This window comes from Mauremys reevesii, linkage group 10 (genome assembly GCF_016161935.1).
Source record: "Mauremys reevesii isolate NIE-2019 linkage group 10, ASM1616193v1, whole genome shotgun sequence".
Lineage (NCBI taxonomy): Eukaryota > Metazoa > Chordata > Testudines > Geoemydidae > Mauremys > Mauremys reevesii.
In genome coordinates, this window is record NC_052632.1 from 44,573,584 (window position 1) to 44,587,719 (window position 14,136).

General features: G+C 49.3%; 1 protein-coding gene across 2 annotated transcripts in view; it reads left to right on the forward strand.

Moving 5' to 3' along the window:
- The window catches only part of CD276 (CD276 molecule), a 70,247-nt gene that overhangs the window by 43,331 nt on the left and 12,780 nt on the right, over window positions 1–14,136 (forward strand). For both annotated transcript variants that reach the window (XM_039493229.1, XM_039493230.1), the window contains one exon: window positions 10,317–10,457. In XM_039493229.1, coding sequence (XP_039349163.1) covers window positions 10,317–10,457 — 141 coding nt within the window. The remainder of the gene's footprint in view (window positions 1–10,316; window positions 10,458–14,136) is intronic.

The following is a 14,136-nucleotide window of genomic DNA, read 5'->3' on the forward strand; positions in this document are numbered from 1 at the left end:
CTGCAAGCTGCATGGGCACTTTTTAAAGACACCATAATAGAGGCCCAACTTCAATGTATACCCCAAATTAAGAAACACAGTAAAAGAACTAAAAAAGAGCCACCATGGCTTAACAACCATGTAAAAGAAGCAGTGAGAGATAAAAAGACTTCCTTTAAAAAGTGGAAGTCAAATCCTAGTGAGGCAAACAGAAAGGAGCATAAACACTGCCAACTTAAGTGCAAGAGTGTAATAAGAAAAGCCAAAGAGGAGTTTGAAGAACAGCTAGCCAAAAACTCCAAAGGTGGTAATAAAATATTTTTTAAGTACATCAGAAGCAGGAAGCCTGCTAAACAACCATTGGGGCCCCCTGACGATCGAAATACAAAAGGAGCGCTTAAAGACGATAAAATCATTGCGGAGAAACTAAATGGATTCTTTGCTTCAGTCTTCACGGCTGAGGATGTTAGGGAGATTCCCAAACCTGAGCTGGCTTTTGTAGGTGACAAATCTGAGGAACTGTCACAGATTGAAGTGTCACTAGAGGAGGTTTTGGAATTAATTGATAAACTCAACATTAACAAGTCACCGGGACCCGATGGCATTCATCCAAGAGTTCTGAAAGAACTCAAATGTGAAGTTGCGGAGCTATTAACTAAGGTTTGTAACCTGTCCTTTAAATCGGCTTCTGTACCCAGTGACTGGAAGTTAGCTAATGTAATGCCAATATTTAAAAAGGGCTCTAGCGGTGATCCCAGCAATTACAGACCGGTAAGTCTAATGTCGGTACCGGGCAAATTAGTCGAAACAATAGTTAAGAATAAAATTGTCAGACACATAGAAAAACATAAACTGTTGAGCAATAGTCAACATGGTTTCTGTAAAGGGAAATTGTGTCTTACTAATCTATTAGAGTTCTTTGAAGGGGTCAACAAACATGTGGACAAGGGGGATCCAGTGGACATAGTGTACGTAGATTTCCAGAAAGCCTTTGACAAGGTCCCTCACCAAAGGCTCTTACGTAAATTAAGGTGTCATGGGATAAAAGAGAAGGTCCTTTCATGGATTGAGAACTGGTTAAAAGACAGGGAACAAAGGGTAGGAATTAATGGTAAATTCTCAGAATGGAGAGGGGTAACTAGTGGTGTTCCCCAAGGGTCAGTCCTAGGGCCAATCCTATTCAATTTATTCATAAATGATCTGGAGAAAGGGGTAAACAGTGACATGGCAAAGTTTGCAGATGATACTAAACTACTCAAGATAGTTAAGACCAAAGCAGATTGTGAAGAACTTCAAAAAGATCTCACAAAACTAAGTGATTGGGCAACAAAATGGCAAATGAAATTTAATGTGGATAAATGTAAAGTAATGCACATAGGAAAAAATAACCCCAACTATACATACAATATGATGGGGCCTAATTTAGCTACAACGAGTCAGGAAAAAGATCGTGGAGTCATCGTGGATAGTTCTCTGAAGATGTCCATGCAGTGTGCAGAGGCAGTCAAAAAAGCAAACAGAATGTTAGGAATCATTAAAAAGGGGATAGAGAATAAGACTGAGAATATATCATTGCCCTTATATAAATCCATGGTACGCCCACATCTTGAATACTGTGTACAGATGTGGTCTCCTCACCTCAAAAAAGATATTTTAGCACTAGAAAAGGTTCAGAAAAGGGCAACTAAAATGATTAGGGGTTTGGAGAGGGTCCCATATGAGGAGAGATTAAAGAGGCTAGGACTCTTCAGCTTGGAAAAGAGGAGACTAAGGGGGGATATGATAGAGGTATATAAAATCATGAGTGATGTGGAGAAAGTGGATAAGGAAAAGTTATTTACTTATTCCCATAATACAAGAACTAGGGGTCATGAAATGAAATTAATAGGCAGCAGGTTTAAAACAAATAAAAGGAAGTTCTTCTTCACGCAGCGCACAGTCAACTTGTGGAACTCCTTACCTGAGGAGGTTGTGAAGGCTAGGACTATAACAATGTTTAAAAGAGAACTGGATAAATTCATGGTGGTGAAGTCCATAAATGGCTATTAGCCAGGATGGGTAATGAATGGTGTCCCTAGCCTCTGTTCATCAGAGGATGGAGATGGATGGCAGGAGAGAGATCACTTGATCATTGCCTGTTAGGTTCACTCCCTCTGGGGCACCTGACATTGGCCACTGTCGGTAGACAGATACTGGGCTAGATGGACCTTTAGTCTGACCCGGTACGGCCGTTCTTATGTTCTTATGTTCCTGAGTAGTTCCATTCAGCTAATATGCTGACAGTTTGATTCCCACAGGCTGTCAGTGGCACCGCTGCATTGTTGATGGCTGATTGTTCAGTGCTGTTCCCTCCTCTTGATGACAGAGCGAGGAGGAGGAGGGAGCTGTGAAAACAGATCATAAATATAAACAGGCCCAGTTTATTAAACACTGTTTATTGTACAGGAGGTTCTGCGCCATAAGAGCATCGTTCAACTTAGCCACTTCCCTCTGACAGTGTCATGCTCTGCTGGGTCGATAAATAAGAATTGTCACAGCTGGAGCTGCCAAGGGAGCACAGTCAGGGTTTGCTCAAGGAGACTGTCAGCTGATAATGCCAAAGTTGCAGGCTAGTTCCGCATACAGGCCACCACTTGCAATGCCTGTACCTTGGGCAGGTTGTCTGCAGTAGGGATCACACCTGGGATGTGGATGCTGGATCTTAAAGCGTGACCTTCTACTATTTGAGCCAAATCCCAGCTGTCAGCCTAGGCTGCAGCAGGTGTAACCTGTGTATGAGCCCAGCCCCAGCTAGAGGGGATAAGAGTGCCACGGTGAGTGGGCGAGCGGGTTACACATGGGCCACCCCCTCCACCTAGCTGGGTGAGACTGACTGGCTGCAAGACAGCCCATGGCAGATCAGCTCTTCGTACTGCAGCATGATGGGTACAGGACACATGGAGCACAGACCATGACTGTGATATTGTGAGCCTGAGGGACCTAAGGAGAGTGGCCACCGTCCACAGCCCTTAGCCGAAGGAGGCCTGGCAAAGGAGAGCAGCAGTGCTGGGAGGGTTAGAGCCATCTGGGGCACGCAGGGTTCCTTGGTTGGCAGAGCTGTAACAGACGCACCTTCCCCCAGACCTCAGTCCACGGGGCAGCACTAACCTTCCCCAGGGATTAGGGACCCCATCTGAAGGGGAGATAGGCAACAGTCCAGCCAGATTCTCTGCTCCACTCGGGTCTCTCTTGCCCAGCCAGTGGTTGTGCTGTGGCTCAGCCCTTTACCACCCTGAGATTCGATCGGCGCCCCTCAGCCCTTTCGCTGAAATTCACCTAGCCCTACAGTCCTGCTGGCACCCCTTCCAGTCCCCTTTCCCCTTCAGAACACACAGTCCACCCATCTGGCTGCTGCTGGGAGACACGACTCCTGAGCAAACTGGGGTTTGGAAAAGGGAGCAGGGCTCAACCCTGGCTCTGGGAGGGCGGATGGGAACGTTCATGTGGCTTTGCTCTTCCACCCTCCTCCTGTTTTCTTGGAGGAATCTTGCTCCTCTTCTCCTGGACACCAGTCATGTTCCCCTGCTCTGTGTATGTGGCCAGCTCCCCTCCTCCTCTCATTAGTGCCTAGATAGTCAGGCTCTGGGGGGATCAGGGATGTTCATGCTTCATTTTAAAGAGGAAAGCAAAGGGAACGGAGTGAATTTGGTCTGGGAGTAGCCAGGCATCCTGGGTTGGCTACTCGTCCTGGTCATTTTCTGCCTTTTGTGTTCCTGCTCCATGATTGAACCCCATCTTCTCCATTGGTAAAAGGGGTGCTTGAAATCTCTGCACAGTGCTGGCCCCAAGCAGAGCCGCTCCCATTGTATGTGACGGGACCCAGGTGGGTCCCAGGCTCTGTTTTCTGGAAGTTGAGTTGGCAGGAGAAGTTCGACTTCTCAGTAAAATACTTTATGGGCCTGTCTCGGTGGTGCAGGTGACTAGCTTGCAGCTGGGTTATAAAGGGCTTCCAGTTGTCCTTGCTAGCTCTGCTTTTATAGCTGCCTTGGAGATCTTTATAACCTTGTACACTTACCGGTAACATTAATTTAGTGCATAATTATCCTTGGAACAGCACTTGCTGGGATGTGAAGTAGGGTCCCTGGTGGAGCATAAAGCTTTTGGCTGGATTCACGGCGCTCCTTCCAGCAAGCTGAGCACTGCTGTGCAGATGCTGGCTGGAGGACCAGGATTTCTTCTGTACAGACACGGCTAGTGCTAGCCACCGCCACTAGAGGAATAGAGGTGATGGGCTCAGGTGGCACCAAGGAACTGCATTCCCTGGGCCCTAGACCTCTGCTGAATGTCCCAGAGGAATGCGTGGAGAGGGCAGTGACATGTGAGCACTAGACAACACTCCTTGCAGAGCGCTAATGGAGTCTTGTCCAGCTGTGGTAAGCTGTGATTTTGGTGTAGTTACACGGGTTCAGTGTGGGAGTGATGCAGCGCTGACTCAGATCCAGCATATGCCCTCTGCTGGAGAAGGGTGGACATGTACTGAAGAGCACTCGCTGAGACGGTCCTTCTGCTTGCTGAGTCCATAAGTCCCAAGCTGGAGTGCTGTTGCCTCCTCTCAGCGCCAAATATACGTCTGTGGTGTCTGGCTTCACTCTGGTATCTGAGTGTGGGTGGCCACATATCATTCCAATAGCCTGTGTCGAAGTGGGACTGTTCTTAATGTTTCCTCTGAATACTGTGTGGGTGCCTCAGTTTCTGGCCGACACACTGTCTCCTGGCAACTAATGGCCCGGGCCCTTCCCCTCTGCAAGGGGATGCTAAAGGTGTGGGAGAACAAAGAGGTCAGGTGACCTCCTGGCCCGGGAAAGAAACTCAGCAGAGAAGGAGGAGCTGGAGTGGGTTTCAGTTTGGAGCTGGCTGTGGATGGGAAGTGAGGGCAGACAGAGTTGTCTGGCTCGCTGGGCCCCAGAATGGACCCGGCTGAGGGGTCCCGTTCTCTGTACCTACAAGCTCTGTTTTAGACCATGTTCCTGTCATCTAATAAACCTCTGTTTTACTGTCTGGCTAAGAGTCACAGCTGACTGCGAAGAGGGGGTGGAGGACCCTCTGGCTTCCCCCGGACCCTGCCTGGGCAGAATCACTGTGGGAAGTGCACAGAGGAGCATATGCTGAATGCTGCAAGGTCAGACCCAGGAAGGTGAAGCCATATGAGCTTCTTGCCCTGAAGACAGTCTGATCCCAGGGAGAAGAGGCTCCCCAAAGTCCTGACTGGCTTTGTGGGGAGCAGTTCCAGAGCATCGCCCAGGGACTCCGTGACATGGCCCCAGCCCGCCTCTTCTTGGCTTGGGTGGCAGAGGCTGCTGGGCGAAGGTCCCAGAATCCTGACCTGTGAAGAGAAAGAGGCAGGATACAGACCACTTGTCCTCCCCAGGGTCCTGCTCTATAGACTGTCCGAAGTGGATAAGCTTATTGCAGGGAGCACCAGGTGGCGTGTTTATAGTCTGCCTTAGGAAGACATGCTGTGTTGTAGCTAGATTTTGGTGAGGCGAGAACCAGTGTCTTGTGAAGAGGGAGCTGTGTGAGCGTCAGGAGAGATTTTTGTGTGCCTTGAACTCTGAGAGTTTATTCCCGAGGCAGCATGGCCCTCTGGGAACCAAGCATTGGTGCTGAGCTGAGATTCTGAGGGGCTGATGTACAGGTAAATAAAAAAATTAGACTTGGAATTTACTCTGATTTCACATCACTGATTTCTCTTCTCCTGAGAAGCTGATCTGCAAGATCTTGGACTCCTGCCTCTTACCACTCAGCTGAGGGCAATGCTGGGCTCAGAATGGAATATTTATAAGAAGAAAAGGCACCACTGACTGTGAAGAACATGTATCTTTCCAGACTTTCATCACTTCCTCTTAGAGCACTAAAGGAATGTGAGTGGATAGGACTATAACTGCCCCAGTTTTGCAATTTCCTATATGGGCTTGAACATGGCTGTTTATCCCTCTTTAATCCTCTCCCCACCCCCAGTAAGATTCGCAAACTCATTTCTCTTGAGCAAGGCCAAGTGTGTAGCTTGTCGGCCAACCCATTGCAGAGCTAGAAGGAGCCCCAAGGCTTGTCTCGTTTGAACCAAACTTCCCAGATGAAAGTTCTCCTGCGATAAGACAGGCCATGGCAAATCTCTGGGTTCATGAAGTTGTGGGTGGCACTCTAATGGGGAGCAAACTTCTATCTGCACTATGCAGAGACATCCCATTGCTGCTGCTGTCCGGCCTGCCTGCTTCTAGGGTTCCACCCTCAGACTGCTCAGCCTGTACCCTGGATTCTCTCTCCGCAGACCCTGGACAACAGAATTCAGTGCCTGGAGAGAAAGCTCGGTTGGTGCGTTCTCAGTAGAGCACACAGCAGTGGGCTGTGTAACTGACTCACTATTGAATCCATTGCAATCCATCATGTGCAGCCCACTTGAGGTTTCCCTTGGAAGTCGTGGTGCTTTCCTGCTTTTCCATGTGTTTGTCCAATGGGCAAAATAATGATATGTCGTTTACTCCCCCACATCCTGTACCCAATGCCCAAGTCCAGGATTCTCTTCTCCTTCAGCAGGCTCCAGGGCAGGACTCTGGGAATCAGAACAGTCCAGCGTTTTCTGTAGCTGGCTGGCAGCCCTTGCTCTGTGTCTCGTGCATTTTGATGTGTGTCCTGTCATGCTGCTCTGGCATTGTACCTGACTTTTCTTTCTCCTCCCTCCCAGCAGAGTGAGCTTGCACCACAGAACTAATTGCTGGGCAAATTAGCATGTAAATGTAAACAACTCATTTGATCCAGTTTTGTTTCTTGGGTGAGAGTGGTGTATGTGTGTGTATGGGAGACAGGTGTTGGGTTTGCTTCAGGTTCTTAGTGGCAGCAGCAGGAGCAGCAGGCTTTGCTGTGGCAGGAGCATATGTACATGTGTCATATATACTCCACTCTCCTTTCTCCAGCAGCGGCCAGTGCCAGATACATGCAAGCTAGTGTAATTGACCTGCTTGTGCGATACCCTGCAGAGCCATGGGAAGAAATCCCTTCCTGATCCCTGTGAGCGGCTGGCTGTTTCCCTGAAGCCTGAGGATTGAGGGGCCTTTTTGTTTTTAATCCCAGCTCATGTAACCACAGGTACTCCTGTATTCTCATTCCTCAAACAAAATCCAGATCTCTTGTGACCAAAGCTACTCCCGATGATCAAGAAATTCGAAGACAAAATGGATGAAGAAAAGAATCTGCCTATTTATTTACTACTTGGCTACCTCCAAAGGATTGGCACCCAGGTCTGCATCTTCCTTTATTTAAAACAAACCCAGTGAGCTGTTTATTATTCAGGAGTAGCCCAAACACTTCCACTTTGTGTAACAGCCCCACATCGTGGGCTGCTAGCAGGCTTTGGGACCTTTGGCACTAAAAGCACAGGCCTCTGATACCTGAGCTAAAAGAAAAACTTCATTAGTTGGCACTAGCAGGCAGCTTTTTATCTTCTGTTTGGACCAGCTGCTAGAGGGAGCAGTCCGCTTAGCCAGCATATTACACTGGCTGTAGAATTGCTACAGTATATGCTGTACCATAACAGAAGTTCTAGCTCAATTCCTCCCTCCCCCCTGTAGATCTCGGTACCTGACCCATGTGTATATGCCCCAGGTTAGTTTCCATGGCCAGACACCACCCCCAGCCCATGGGTGGCCCACTGAGGTGCATGCCAGGATGTGTGAGTACCTCTGAACCTGTGGTGGGAATGTGCTGTGCCTGCTTCTAGCACTGCTGGAGTTAGATTGCAGGGGAAGGATGAAACAGCACCTGAGTCTACTCTCTGGACTCCTAACACGAGACAGATCGGCATCTGATTTGAATGTATTAGTATAATTATTTAAAGGTTAATGAAGTGTTTTATGGAGCGACTCAACCGGCTGCTTTTCTGCCTTGCCTGCTGCATCCAGAACCATGGCGGAAGGTGGCAGTTAGAACATCCAAGGATCCAAATGGCCTGAGAACACCACACAGTTGTACAGGTGCTGTTGAGATGACTGAGAGGCTGCAGCTGGACTAGTTTGACAAGCAGTCACCTGATCTACCGCTAGCTAATCTAACTCTAAAGCCCCATCACCATGGACACAAGGCCTAGGCACCCTGTAATAATACCTAGCTCTCACAAAGCCCTTTTCATCTGTAGGTCTTGAGGGAGGTGAGAATTGGCTCCATTTTATAGATGAGGAAACTGAGGTACAGAGCGGTGAAGCCTAAGTTCAGGCAGCAGACCAGTGGCAGAACTGGGACTAGAACCCAACTCTCCTGAGTCCTAGTCGATACTCTATCCACTAGGCCATGCTGCCTTACTTAAAGCCCACTTCAGCATATGGGATGGAATAAGGAAATCAGCAGCTGTGAGAAGCATCTTTGCAGATAATTGCTGATGGTGAGGCACTTGTAGCATATTCTAAATAACAGGACCAATCCTCACACTATCTTCCTCAGCAAACTTCACCAGAACATGCAGCATATCCCGTAGGATGCTCTGCAGTCTCTCTTGCTCTGCTATGCTGAGAGCTAGAGTGTGTTTATCTAAATACTATTTAACGAACCCTGAAGAGAGAAAGTTAAACATATTAACCCAGTAACATGAACCGTGGTTAAAGTACTGTACAGCAAACAACTTTCCTCTATCTAATTTATACAGACACACATCTGCCACTGCCTTCTCATCTTCACTCACTCTTAGGATAATTTAGGTCTTGGCTGTACCAGGAGCAACTCCCCCTCCTTGTTGTTAGCGGCTTGGACCAATGCTGCTGTGGAGACTTTAGCTGCAAGCATAGGCAGGACCAATCCCTGGTCAGCACCAACAGCTGAGCCTGGCTTTGATCTCAGTTCTACATGCTTTGGTTTTTACGGTACTTGCAATTAAGCCATTTTCAGTACTGGTTCAGGCTACACCCACTGCTCAAGTAAATGGGGTCAAGCTAAGCTGGCAGGATGGGGACTCTGGCCCCCATTACCATGTTATTGGAACACCTCACAATCTTTAGCATCCCTGGGAGACAGGGCAGGGTTGTTCTCATTGTACAGATGGGGAAACTGAGGCACAGAGAGGGAGTGACTTGCTCAGGGTCACACAGGAAGATGATGAGAGAGCAGCAACTTGAACCCAGATCTCCATATCTCCCTAACCACTGGGCCATCCTATCCCTCACATAGAGAACCCACTTGCCCTGCAACTAACTGGGGGAGGCTCCATTCACCAGGGCTGCTGAGCCAACGCTTTTCAACATTATTAAACCCACACAGATTTTCCTTTTGAGCTGAAGTTTATGGTTATAAGCAAATTATTTGTGATTATGCAAATTAGGCAATTTGCATAAAACATTGCACAGAGGCTGCACAAAGCGATGACGGAGAGAACTTAGAAACCAGGTGGTTTTGAATGGTTCTTTGAGAACCGCAGTTCACACACTGTTGTTTTTTTTTTATTGCTACATATTTCTGGGAGTGACTCATTCTCTCTGTTGGCTTGGTTCAAGATCTCTCAGCTGAACGAGTCAGCTGCAGGCCTGGCGGCCATCCTCATTCTGTGTAATGTGTGCACCCATGACTCCACGGTGGGAGAGTTTTTTTCTCACCAGTCCTTGTGTTTGACTGAGGTAGTCTGAAATGCAGGTAACTGGCGGAGGAGTCAGCCTACCCCACCTAACCCCGCCCCTGAACTGACTGTCTTTTTCCTTAGTGCTCTGGGCATCAGCTAGCCTCGCCCCCTCGTGGCAGAGCAGGGTAGGGATGGGTGATAAAATCAGACTCTCCCATCTTTACCCCCCTTTGCTCTATTTCTGAGGTGTTCGTAGCTGGGCTGGCATCCTGGATGCAGGAGGTGCTGCAAGGCCACCCGTTCTGGTGAGATTTCCCACTCTGCTCTGCACATCCATGGACTTGGAGACGAACCCTGACTTAGGGCTGTGTCATCCCTACTGAGCCACCTCCACCTTTTTGTGGGCTGCCTATCGCCACAGCAAAGGGGACTGTGATAGCCCCTGAGCTCCGGGGGGCACTGAGATCCCCCTGGTTGCTGGCATCGACTCAGTACATGCCTAACTCCAAGCATGTGAGTTGTCCTGTTGAAACCAGTGGCAGTGCTCCCAAGCTTGCAGTTCAGTGTGTGCTCCAGTACCTTGCTAACGGGCGAGGCACAGGACAAAGAGCCCCTCAGTGTCCCTGTCCCACCAAACGCCCTTCCCATAGGAGGGGAACCTGGAGCCAGGGCATAGCTTCTGGCGGCCCCCTGGGACGTGCTCCCCTTCCTCTCTGTGGCAGCAGCACTGATCATGGTGGCATTTCTGTTTTTCTTTCTGAAGGGCAGCACCTCAGCTTCCCTGCTGTGGCTCTTTGGGTGACTGTGGGACTTGCTATCTGCATCTTGGGGCTGCTGGGCGCCCTGGCTTACGTGTGCCGGAAGAAAATTCGCCAGAGCTGCAAGGAAGAGGAAGAAAATACAGGTAAGGAGCCCAGAGCCTGGTGCTCCCTTTCGTGTGGGTGGGGGAGGGGGTGGAGGGGTGTGAATTCTGTCTGTCTGCTCCGAGCCCAGAGGGCCCGATTCAGGGTCGCACTTATGCATGGGCTTGAGTTCCTCTGAATTCAATGGGCTCAGCGACTCCTCCGCTGGGGAGATGTGGACAGTTTCCACTCCCTTTGCTCCAGCGTGCGTGAAGCACTTTGGGATCCTTTGGGGAGGAAGATGCTGGGCACCTGGCAGATCTGATGCCCATCTCCCTAGCTGTGACTTCCCTGCTGAGGGCAGTGTAGATGTTGCTGGCCTGGGAGGAGCTGGTTATTTCAGATGTTATTGACTGGGTGGAGAAAACCTTCTGAACTATGGATTGCCACCACTGGCATGCACCTCCAAGGACGAACCCAGCTTCAGGGAGTTCACCCTGCTGGGGGCAGCTGTAGGAAGCTGTAGGCGGTGATAAAGTGCCTGGGGGAAAGTTTACCACTGAAAGGCCTTTTACCTGTGTCAGTGTAGGGTGAAAAGCTCTGCTGAATGTTGAGAAGCCCTGTATGCTTGAGAGGATTGAGGGGTGTTTATGTGGCTCGGAGCAGAGCTTTGCTAAGTGAGAGGCAGTAGAAGCAAAATTCTCCCACCCTGCTTGATGGATGGTCGTAAGCAGCCAGCTCCACTATCCCCAGACCTGTGACATGGCCAATGGGGAGGTACCAACAGCTACGTGTGCGTGTGTATGCGTTTCACTGCTGCCTGATCTCAGCAAGGCTCTGTCCAGGAACATACCCCAAGGGCTCTCACTGCCCTCTGGGCGGGCAGGAGGTTTGCAGACAGCTTCTGGCAGGAGCCTGGGTTAGAGTGAATTTACTGAACTTAACTGTGAGCAATATGGGATGTGGGGGGTGGGAAGAGCCTGTTTTGTGCAGGCTGCTCAAACTCACACAGTGCACCTCCTGCCTGAGCCCTGGAACCCCACCCTCTCTGCCCTGGCCTGCACACCCCCTGCTGTTCCAGTCCTGGGGCCAGCGTGTCACAGCCCTGGCCCCTCTGCTGTGCCAGACCACTGAGCTGCGGCTGAAGGTTGGGGTGCGCTGGCGGAGCTGGGTGTGGGAAGGTTGCCATAGCGCTGGCCTGCCTTGTACCTGACTCCATGGAGAGCTAATGGCCTGTTGAGCTCCTGTGTGCCACCAGCACCCCCTAACGCATTTGAAATAGTCTATGGCATGTGCTCTGCTTTCCTTACCCCCCACAGGAGGGGCTAGTCTCCCCCTCTGGGGGACCCAGCTGTGCCAGAAGGGAGCAGCCTCCCAATTCCAGTCCCGTTTGCTTTTGAAGTGTCTGTCTTCCCCCACCGGCACTGATTGCAAAGAGTGAGTTTCCCATGCTCCAGCACTGATTCCCTGCTCTAAATGGACCAGGAGTGATGGATTCTGTAAATGACACACTGGGTTCTTTAGAGTGGGAGTTCAGGCTCTTGGTTGTTGGGCTCTGTACTTACTTGAGGTGAGCCTCGGAGGCAGTGTGGCCTAGTGGATGGAGCACAGGACTGGGAAGACCTGTGTTCTGTTTGTACCTCTCTTACTGGTTAGTTAAGTGACTGGCCCAAGATCACTCCACTTCACTTCCCTGGGCCTCAGTTTCCCTATCTGTAAAATGGAGATAATGATACTCCTTTGTAAAGTGCTACATGTAGAAAGTGTTTCCAGCTGTGAAATGGGGAAATGTGAAAAGTCCACACCTCCCAGCAGAGTTGGGAGGTATAACTCATTCCAGAGTTTTGAGATCCCTGGATGAAAGATGCTGGAAAAGGGGGAAACTAGTGTTCCCACCTCTACCAGAAGGCTGAATCAAAATGACTGAGAGGCAGGCTTCTGGGTTACATGGCTGGTTTTTCAGTCAAGACACATTTAGTGGTACTATTTTTGTGGGGGCAGCTGAGTGAAAGCTTGCAATGCTGCTACTACAAAATGGGACCAAAGAAATTGGACTACAGGATTTAATCCCTTTTACTGCGATGCCCCCGTTAGCCCAAACTGTGTTCCTACGCTCTGGGGTCGTAATATCTGCACCAGGTATATCTCCCCTGCCCAGCCATGTGCATTCTCAGAGTTTGGACACATCCCATGCCGAGGAGGGTGTCCTGTGTTGTCCACACGTGTCTGCCTAACCCCAGCTATGGGGCAAGGACCCAAGTTCGCAGCAGCAGTCTATCCCCTTGGATGCCTTGGGATGGATGCGCCTGCTGCAAACATTATGCATCTTCTCCCTGGGGAGCAAACCGAGATGATCTGCCGGGGCGTGGGATCTTTGTTGTTGAGGTTTGCAGCTGACATTTTGGAAGCAGTGAGGTGTTGCCAGCCAAGAAGCAGATGCTCAGAACCTGACTCCCAATCTGGTCTGACATTTCCCTTCCCGAGTGACTCCTCACCCCACCCCTGACGGAGGAGATGCGACTTGCAAAGTGACAGTTGGCCAAGTGCAGACACACACAGGGCAGTACACACTCAGGATAGTTCGCACACACGGGTGTTTCCTTTCTGCACCCCTCCCCCTTCTCATCTGAAAAGACATCACTAGCATTTGCCATTATGGAAATGTCAAGCACATAGACACAAGGAAATAGCATGAGACACAGATGCTATGTGCTCTGCCTCTCTTGTTCCTTTATCCCTGCCTGCGTGTGTTCAGCTTTGAACGAATTAATTAAAGCCCTGCCGATGTCTCGCAGGAAGCACTTTGAAAGCCCCTGTTTGAAAAACCGTTCTCCCCCTTGCTCTGTATTTTCTGCATCCTTGTCCTTTTCCCTGCTCTTTATTTCTGAAGGGCATTTGTATGAAAAGGGGATCTTTGTTCCTTTAAGTGCAGTTGCACATTTAAAGTGGCTGTAAAACCAGCTTTAATTCCGTACTTATTGTCTCTCACTGGTTCTCCCAATGGGTTCAATTTGCCAAGCCGCAAAAAGGTGGGTTTTTCTAGCTGCCACCACTGCAAACTCCACCCGGGCATGGGAAGTTTGGCTGGGTTCTTTCCTCCTCCTCCAACCTTTGAGCCAGAGATGAAGAAGGTTCTACAGACGGAACTCGCTTCATGAGCCTGTTGTTGCACAGCAGAATAGAATTCAGCTGGCTGTCCTGGTAGGTGGGCTGCTTCTACACGACTGATGAGAGTGATTTTTGCCAGTGAAGTAAGCAAATCATGATGAATGGTCAAGAGAAGGTAGACAGAGATCATCTCCTACACAAGGACAAGGGGACAATCAATGACATTGTTAATGATCCCTTCTGACCTAGGAATCTATTAAGATCATCTAGTCAAATCTCCTGGGTAACACGAGTCATAGTTATTTTTAATTTCTGCTGTCCCGGGATTTAAACCCAGGACCTTTGCCATAACCCTACACAACAGGGCCAGCCATTTTCTTAGCTTCTGTGGTAGATTAGGTGGGATTTGAACATGCCGCCACTAGCGTACACAACAAAAATGTTTCATTGCTCCACCAAATTAAAAGGGCAAATTTATAACTGATAAAATGAAACCCTTTTTTCCACACAAATTTGACTGTATCATTTGATTGTGGAACTCTCTGCCACATGAAATTGTTGAGGCCAAGATCTTAGCTTGTTTCTAAGAGACTGTTACATCTACATGGATAACAAAAATATGCAAAGTTATCT